Raw genomic sequence first — 10,045 nt, 5'->3', positions numbered from 1 at the left:
AATTGATGGATGAAGGCCAATACTTTGTCAGTAGCACCAAAGGTGGTGAGAAAAGAGATGCTCTTTCCTCCCTTTTTGAACTTCTTAAGCTTTTGGGACCTTTTTCAAGTAGGGTAAGATTTGCGATGTCCTCTCCTCTTGTATTCTCTAGGAGAATAACTGCTGCTTTCATCAAAAGAGGAGGAAGGTGAATAAGAAGGAGAGGAGGGTGACCTCCTTCTTGACTTTTTCTTCCTTTGTTTTCTCTCTTTCCTTTTGGAGTGACGAAGAGAAGGACTATAGGATGATCTTTTCTTCTTGGGAGGAGTTGGGGATCGTCGAGACCGTCGGCTTCGTGGAGCCACATCTTCAGAGTAATTTAGAGAGTCACTTCTTTCTCGTTCACTGGATTTCTCCTCTTCTCTTATTGGAGAGAGTCTTCTTTTGGAAGTCTCAACAAGAGGCTTCCTAAGCTCTCTCTCGTCTTGGAGAGGTAGGAAAATCCCATCAGCACGAAGTTGTTGGGTAACTTCGGCTTGCAAGGCAGGGTTGCCTATAGCTTGTTGCAACCTAGTAACAAGATAGTTCACAAACATTGGGGCATCATCAATAACACCTTCATGTGCAAAATCAAAGTTGTCAATATTCATTCTACTCTCTTGATTATTGTCAGCCATGCTAATTAAACTTATGTGTATGCTACTTTGTGATTTGGTACCCTCAAAACCCTTAGTTGCTACTCTTCTTTACTTTTGAAAATTAGCTCTCAGCAGCCACACCCGTGGTTTAGAGATTGTTGATTGCAAAGAGTAGTGGAGAGGGTCTAGCATTTCCCGGTTGATTATGGTTCTGATTGAGCTTGCTAGTAGCTCAATAATGGCTAAGCCAAAGGCAAGCCCCGAGAGACTCCATTATTAAGTCTATATTTCCCAACGGTGTACCTCGAACTAAGTCCTTTTCAACCATGATAATAGATCCCTGTCCACTTACCCTCTTGCAATTAACATGTCCAACCTTTCATGGACAACTTAAGGACCTCTCTTCTTAAGCAAGAAAAGAGAAACCAATAGCTATGATACCAATGTAATGGAAATGGACTATGAACATTGAGGACAACGGAATTAAAAAAATTGTAGTGAGCATTTTTATGAGAATACTTTAAGAAAATAGAGGGTGAACTTGATTACGAGAAAGAAATAGTGTCCTCACATACCATTACTCATATAGCTTAGCATAGCATAGTAGCATAGTAATGGAGATGAAGAAGATGGCTAGCATAGCATTGAAGCATGGCTCTTGGTTGGATTTGCATTCCATAGCCAAGAGTGTTGGTGTAGGCTCTCAACTTCTCAAGCTTAAAGAAGGAGATGGAGTGTGTGTGTGTGTGTGTGTGAGAGAGAGAGAGAGAGAGAGAGAGAGAGAGAGAGAGAGAGAGAGAGAGAGAGAGTATACCCTCAACTTTCTTTGGTCGACCCCTTCTTGTAGCTCATCCCTTAATTTGATTGGACCCCTGTAAGCCTAGCCAATCATATGCATAGTGCATATCAAGCAACCATGGTAGCATTTGGACAAGTGTCCTCCTTTCCCCTTTGAGAGAGAGGGCTTGAAAAAATCTTTAAACAAACAATTAAATAAACTAAATTCTCATTGGATCCCTTTAGAGATCAACCAATAGGCTTTAAGCACTACATGAGGGCAACATGTGTAGGTGCTTGACATGTATCCTTATTACCTCTTGAGTCTTGGGACTTGCCTTGAGTGTGTGTGTGTCTCTCTCACGCCCCTAGCTTTAAGACTCGCCCTCTCCTTTGTAGGGATCATGTTAACTTTGGAACATCACAAGCCCCTCAAGCACCTTATTCGTGAATCACCTCAAGCACTTCAAGCACCTTAGTCATAAAGCATGACAAGCACCTCAAGCACCTAGGAAACTTGGAATCATGGCTTGGAATCTTTGCTAATTGAACACATGTTGTGCCTATCATGCTTGGCATATTTGATTGTCATATAGTGAGTAGTATTTGTGATGTCTATCATGCTTGGCATATTTGCACTTGTGTATTAGCACCTAGGAAACCAAGTCCTTGATTAATGGAGGATTTAAAACTCCTAAAGTAGGTTGTGCCTTTTCAACTGTGACAATTGTACACAAGCCAAAACTAGTGCCAAATTGCCTTCAACATTTTGAAAATGGTATTTTCATCTTCCTCTCTAAACTTATATCCCTTGGCTTAATCCTTTTTGGAAACCTGCATGGTTTCACTATCCTCCTCATTGTATATAAAACCACTACCACCATATCCATATCTAGATGACGTGACAACTCTTTAGCCTGGTTTAGCTTTGCTGTAAACTCAAAAACCAACTTTTCAAAATCCTTGAAGAGAGAATACTCAAACAATGCTATAGCTTCAAGAAGAACATGATAATTAGATTGATCAATTTTCTCAAATAAAAGGTGTAGCCATGCTTTTCCTACAAGCCCTCCATGTATGCCAACCCTATGGACATCAATTTTGTGATGATTGAGCACAACAATGTTAAGCACCTCAAGCTCTTTCACATCCCAATCTCTCAACATGACACTTGCGACAATCAAAAGATTTCACATATTACTTTTAAAATCACCCTTTGTCTATCTAGTGTTCTTTTGCACCATGCAAAGATAAGCATAGATACCCAGTCTTCATGTGATATGTGAACTAAAAGTTATTATAGTTGCCTTATGCATGCTTAAAGACTAGCAAATCAACACTCACCAAATGTTTCATTGAAGAAAAAAAAAATCTTTCAATCATCCCCTATTATTTGGAAGTCTCGATGTAGATAATGAGCCTACTACCCTAACTTTTCTATTAAAGCCGGTTAAAGCCATTGTTGCAGGGATTTCTACTTCTTCTAGAAAAGTTGGCAGAGTCTTGCATATCAATCAATTAATGTTATTAGAACCTCAGATCCCATATCAAACATACATTTCCCTCCATCGGTCTTTAGGTTCCTGATCTTTAAAGGCTAAGATGAAGAAGAAGAAGGCTTGATGTTGTAGGAAAGGCCCCAAGGGACTAAGGATTTTGATTATGTGGTCACATTATTTGTTCATTGTTAATTATTGTAGCTGATTACGGTGTTTTGATCACTTGAAGAACATAGTTATTAACATGGCTGTTAAAACCAATTCATCAAACAATCTTGACACCCCCCCCCCCCAAAAAAAAAACCTCTATTGTTAGGGTTGATTATTCCTTGTTAACTCAATCACACTCCTTGTTTTGTAGATGCTTAGTTCATCCTTTATCCTCTTGCCAACTGGCTTAGGTAGGCACCGCTTTTGAGGAGGTTTAGGTCGCAATGAACAAGTCCTTGGACAGCTTATAGAGAGCAAACAATTTTTATACAACAGTTGTCATGGCAGTTCACTTTGCAAACAGGAGGTAGGCACCGCTTTTGAGGAATTTTCAAATTGACATGTGCAATTCGCGCACTAGATCAGAGCAGTGTACTGTAAGTTGCTCTGATCTGTGGATTCGTACATTATATGCTATGAAAGGGCTACCTTTCTGTACAAGGTACTTGTACATGTTCTCCCCATGACTGTAACTAAGGGTTGGGGAAGGAGGATGGATCAGCAAGATCTTCTCATCCCTAGTATAATATCAATGTGTCAATTTTGCAATTTTTCAAATGTATTATTTGAAGAACTCATCTGGTGCTTCTTTTTGTGACAGCTTCTGTTGACAACAAGGCATGCCATGTCCTTGCAACTCAGCAAAGCGCCTCAGTGTTCGCATCATGTTGTTTGCTTAGAGCCCAATCCCCATAGCGCACACACTGAAAGGCATACTCCACATCAGTTCATTCATGCACCCTGAAAGGGATTCTGTGGCAATCCCACTTATTTGCAAATTAAAAAGGGCACAATGATGAGTGCATGTCGTCAATTTTATCCCCCTTGACATTCTTGATTCCTTGAAATCTGATTTCTGTGGAATTCCATGGCATGGCTGCCAAGGATGTGTATAAACTGCAAGGCTTGCCGCTAACATCAGGCTCACACACAAGCAACTGCTATATGGCATGATTCCTTTGTATTGGTTCGAGGAAAAGAGTACATGCCCTCCTGTTTGCAAAGTGAACTGCCATGACAACTGTTGTATAAAAATTGTTTGCTCTCTATAAGCTGTCCAAGGACTTGTTCATTGCGACCTGATGCAGAACCACTCTCTTCTTTCCAAGTCTGATCAAGCACCAGCTCCAACTGTGGCATGTATCCATATCCTCTCATTGACCTACTCAAATGTTTTCCTTTATTATTCGGTGTCTCATCATCAATAGCAGGACCCTCTTCTCCCACCACAAACTCGTAAACCTTGTTGTTTAAGTCAATGCACGCCTTGCCAGGCTTCTTCTTTGCCCCTGCACGCATGCGCTTCTCTTGTATGTCTTGAACTTTGTCCCATTTGTTAGCGTCCATGTAGATGCTTGTCATCAAGGTATAGACAGTTGCATCATCGGGATCCAGACGAATTGCATGGTCAAAGCATTTCCTACCTAGCTCAACGTCCTTGTAAATTCTTGAGCTTGTGAGCAGAGACCTCCATATAGCTGAATCTGGTGAAATGTGCATGGTGTCAATTAAAGCTTCAGCTTCTCTTAACTGGCCACCATTGCCAAGCAGGTCTATCATGCAGGTAAAATGCCCCATATCAGGGACAATTCCATAGTCTACCCTCATTCGATTGAAAAGGGAGTAAGCCTCATCAACCAAGCCAGCATGACTACATGCAGCAAGAGCAGTAGTGAAGATCATGACATCTGGTTTTAGACCTTGCTTGCACATGCCCTCAAGGCAGTCCAAGGCCATCCCGCAATCTCCACGCTCTGCATAGCCAGTTATCATTGCACTATATGAGACAACATCTCGGCTCAACAACTTTTCAAAGACACTTCGCGCTTCTTGCAGGTTCCCACACCTTGCGTACATGTCAACGAGTGCATTCCCTAATGTTTGATCTGTTTCTAGGTTACTTCTAAGAATGTGACTATGTATAATACCACCAAGGCCCCATGTCCCAGTGCTGCAACAAGCTTTTAGAGTGCTAAAAAAAATGACCCTGTTTGGCTCTATCTCCTCTAACTGCAGCTCTTCGTAAAGTTCCAAGGTTGGAAGGAAAAGGTCCTGCTGGGCATACCCAGTAAGCATGGCACCCCATGTCACCACATTACGCTCTTGCAACCTGTCGAAGACATGCCGTGCCTCCTCCATTTCACTACCTTTTGCAAACATGTCAACCAGGGCACTTCCAATTTGGATGTCTTGTTCAAAAGAATTCTCATAAACTCCATGATAAATGAGCTTACCAGCTTGCTTGTCCTGACCACTACTGCAAGCTTTTACAACACACAGGTATGTTATTCTGCCGGGCTGGATGCCTACGTGCTGCATCTTGGCGAAAACCTTCAAGGCAGAAAAACCATCCCCAAACTCCGCATATCCAGTGATCATAGAGCCCCAAGCTGCAGAATTTCGTAAGGCTAAGTTGTCAAAAACCTTTTGAGCCTCAGTCAAGCTCCCACATTTTGCATACATATCAGCGAGTGTATTGCCAACAACTTCACCTGATTCCAGCCTAGCTCTAACTACCCGCTCATGTATTAACCTGCCCTTCAGTGTATCCTGAACAAGCCCACAAGCTTTTAGAACACCGGAGTAGATGTACTTGTCTGATCGGAGCCCTTTCATTTCCATAATCTCAAACACTTGAAGGGCTGCAAGCCCTTGTCCATACTGTGCATAGCCTGAGATCATACAACCCCATGATACTAGACTTGGAGATGGCATGGTATCAAACACAACGCGTGCCTCTTCAAGGCACCCGCATTTTGAGTACATGTCAACCAAGGTACTGGCAACTGTGACGTCAGATTCCAACCCACCTCTGATTATTTGGTCATGTATCAAAACTCCATCCCTCATAGTGTCAAGACAAGAACACGCTCTCAAGACACCGAGGAAGGTCACCCGGTCAGGTTGAATGCCCTCTTGTTGCATCTCATGAAAGAGCTGCAACGCCATGGTACCATTTCCTTGCTGGGCATATCCCCCTATAATTGCATCCCATGAAACAACATTTCTCCCCGGCACCATTCGGAAAACATTCTGGGCCTCCTCTAAACTTCCACACTTTGCATACATATCAACAAGTGTATTTCCGAGAACCAAATCAAGATGGGTATCACTAACAATTATCTGTGCATGTATCGACCTGCCCGCAACTAGTGCACCTGCATTGCTACAAGCTCTAAGAACACTAAGGAAGGTAACTTTATCTGGTTGTTGCCCCCATTGAAGCATGCGACTATAGAGATCGAGTGCATGCATACCATCCCCAAGCTTTGCATGTGCAGTGATGATGGCGTTCCATGTAAAACCAGTTGGCTTTTTGACCTGTTCGAATACGTCTGCTGCTTCAGGCAAGCTTCCACACGACGAAAACAGACGAATCAAATAATCTGCAAGGCAAACTGTGTGATGAAGCTGGTTATGGTGCATGAGGGTGTGTATTTGTCGAGCAGCAGATAGGTCCTTCTTCTTGGTGCAAATCTGCAGCAGATGATAGATGATGTCCCTTGTCAAGGTAATCCCTTTGCTATCTAGAAGCACTGCTGTGCAGAGTGCCTCCTCCAAGTGCTCGGCTTTCAACAATTTGTAGAGCTCTGCGTGAGCGTCTGTGGTCCGTGCAGCAGCCACCACCATACCAGTTTGCATTATGTGGTGGGACTCGACTCCTATCACAAGAAGTTTTGGACAAATTCTCACAATATTTCCCACATTGTTACTTACCTCAACACCATGAGCTTATATGAGGGAGGCGCCACATACCTAGCTAGGTATGCGGTGCCTCTCGAGCAGAAGCTCATGATGTTATGCATTGTATGAAAACACTAAGAAAGACTCCATTTTCCTACATGAGAAAATTTCTAAATCTTCTTGTGTTGATTGCTTCACTATGGAAATGGTGTGAAATAAAACAAGTGAAAGGGTCACGGTGGCTTTCTAAAAGAATAAGAAAATGATAAAATCATTAGGTTGAGTTTAACTAGAATTATATAAGGAAAAGCATTGCTCATGAATATCTCTTTTATTAAAGGACTAAGTTTTCTCCTTGCAAAAAAAGCAAACTGAAAATAATAGTCGAATTTTTGAATTTGCAAGATTTTTGAACTAAGTTCTCACATATTTCACCATTTTTTCTTTTTTTTACCATGGTTTGCTCATTTAGTGTGTGTGTGTGTATACATACACACACATACACACATATATGTGTGTGTATGTATGTGTATGTGTAAAATAAATAAATATATGTATATATATGTATAGAATTTACTAGAATTATGCAAGGTGAAGCTTTACTTTAGCATTCTAACAGAATAGAATGCAAGTGAATTCAAGCCATGTAAGGATGTGAAATGAAACGTGATATAGAATATCTTAAAATGGAAATAACATTTAAGGTAAGTCTCCATCATGGCTCTGGAAACAATGAAAGTATGCTTAGCCCAACTCAACACTAAGGCTTCTTTTAGAAAGCCAAAAATGAAAAATCCTACTATGTCTGTTCGGTAGGTGTGTGGGACTTGACAACTTCACTTGCATGCATGTGGGAAGGCGGTCCATGGGAGGGAATTCATGGGCCTGTAGGATGCAATGACACCCTCTGTGTGTGCGTGGGATGGGGCCGAGGAAGAGAAGAGAGTTGTGTTGCGAAGGGCTACGGAGGGTTTCCCTACGGCTTTGTAGGCAGAAGGAAGCCATTCTCTCTGCAGAGGGTTTTCGTAGGTCTCGGGCTACATATGGGGGAAGGCATGCGTCAGTATAGAAGGGGGACGACAAGGGCAGTGGGGCAAGGGGCTCGCATAATGGACCACGGTTTAGTCAGGTAAAAGGGGGGAATCTTTGGAGGTCTATCATATCATTGCTTATGCTCCAGGCTTTGTAGCATCTCTCATCAAAGCTATTGCCAAAAGCTCTATGAACTCCCAACACCAATCCAAATTTGCATAAATAGATGTGTAAAGGAGAAAAATTGCACATTCTAATTTTTGAAAATGGAGGGAGATGTTTCGTGCATTGAGATGCTTGTGCCCATCAAAAATAAAAAGACCATACATATGCATGGTGTGGAGTTGCACTGTTCTCCACATTGTTGATAATATCGTAGGGAATGTGCCTTTTCTCCGTCGCTTTTATCCCCTCTAGTGTTGGAGGCGGGGGCTTATGCTTGCCTCTAGTGTTGAATCAATTGGTGTAAGTGTCATTAATAAAAGCATTACTAAGAGTAGCATGGTTTGGATAACATTGAACATCTTGACTTGCCACTAACGTTCAAGCTGTAAGTTGTGGTGAGAGAATCCTCAGTTCGCATCCGTTGGAAATTTTCTTGAACTTGCCAACAAAAACCATAATGTTTTCTATCGCTCTGGATCACAAATATCTTATTTGTCAAAGAGGCCCTGGAGCAGGTCGCATGTTTGGCTATAAGTAGTAACCTAAGGAAGGAAGAAGAAACGAGCTGCACAGAAGATGCAAGATCAGGACAAAGATTTGTAGCGCGCGCTCTCTCTCTCTCTCTCTCTCTCTCTCACACACACACACACACACACACACAGGGTGTCTTGTATGCAATCGGACGCTATATTCTCTCTCTCTCTCTCTCTCTCTCTCTCTCTCTCTCTGTGCGTGCGTGTGTGTGTGAGGCTATTGCTCCAATTTAGCTGAATTTCCCCACCTTTGCATGCAACTTTTTTTTTTTTGTCCTACAGATGTGCAGCTGCAAGCAACGTTCCTAGCCCATATTGCAAGTTTTGCTTCTGCCCTTCAAATCAACGGAACCACAAATAAGCAACAAAAATTATTGTCAAAGAAAGCTCACAAAAGGACGAAAGGTAATCCTTTCTCTGAATTGTCAACTCCTTCATGAGAGAAATGTCAATGATCAGTTGGCTCAACTGATTTGCATTAGTACCTTCTTCTGCCATTTGGCCACTTAGGTAAACCAACACTACTTACTAGCAAGCATCGTCCCATACATGCATACCTGTGATCTCTTCTGGGTCAACTTGAAGCTCTTTAGCTGTGCTATAATCAGTTAGTAACCAAGTTTCTTATAAAGTACATATGATCATGAAGGCTTTAGCTTTGAAATTCACTTAGCTTATACCTCAGGTGTAAATCGATTACAATATTGAGCTCTTTTATGGTACAACACTTGGCCACTCCACAACTTACAACAACTTCTCTGACCTAAATCAATAGCATTGCCTTACTATAAGGATCCCACCTTTTTAGCTTGGAAATTCTTGGTTAATGAAAACTTATAATAAGATCCTTTTCATCTACCACAACAAGCTAAAGACATATACGATTTGGGCACAACATAGAATACATACAATCAAGAAGAAAGCATAAGTTGTGTCAAGATACAGGTGCATGATGATCCAAAATTTGTAGCTACATCACAACAAAAGTACTTTGAAGTCACAACAAGTAACTACATTGCTTGGGAGACGGCACCTAGAGCAGTACCTATTAAATCTTCATTATTTGAATTAATGTAATGGAAAGGGCCTATGAACTTTGAGAGTAGCGGAATTAGGAAATTAGATGAAGCACTTTTGTGAGATTACTTTGTGAGCATAGTGGGTGAACTTAATTGATGGTAGCAACATAAACATGGTACTTAGTTAACTTGGCATGAACAATACTTTTGCAAGAGAGAGAGTTTAGAGAACATGACATAGTTGAGGATCGGATTCATACGGAGCCGGTCCCCCCTCCAATAGGCATTTGTATTATAGTTTCTCCCATCAAGAGAGACTTGGTACAATACAATCTTTGTGTTCCTTGTGACCTAGGTGATGCAATGAAGATGGAAAGGAAAGCTTCATGCATCACAAACACAACATAAACTTTGTAGAAAGCATTAACTACTCCAAGCCTCGGTCCCATGGTCTCAAACACCTTCGAAGGTGGAGAGAGCTAGCGGGAAATGAGGATAGGGAAGAGGAA

General features: G+C 41.7%; 1 protein-coding gene across 1 annotated transcript; it reads right to left on the bottom strand.

Moving 5' to 3' along the window:
- Positions 1-2,776: 2,776 nt before the first annotated feature.
- LOC147438805 (pentatricopeptide repeat-containing protein At2g33680-like) lies at positions 2,777-6,798 on the bottom strand. The gene has a single exon (XM_086484776.1). The coding sequence runs from the start codon at positions 6,743-6,745 to the stop codon at positions 4,028-4,030; it is 2,718 nt and encodes a 905-aa protein (XP_086340902.1). The 5' UTR covers positions 6,746-6,798; the 3' UTR covers positions 2,777-4,027.
- Positions 6,799-10,045: the final 3,247 nt, after the last annotated feature.

This window comes from Adiantum capillus-veneris, chromosome 16 (assembly GCF_014529385.1).
Source record: "Adiantum capillus-veneris isolate H3 chromosome 16, ASM1452938v2, whole genome shotgun sequence".
Lineage (NCBI taxonomy): Eukaryota > Viridiplantae > Streptophyta > Polypodiopsida > Polypodiales > Pteridaceae > Adiantum > Adiantum capillus-veneris.
Note: the sequence above shows the minus strand (reverse complement) of the source record. Positions and strands in the feature narration are given on the sequence as shown.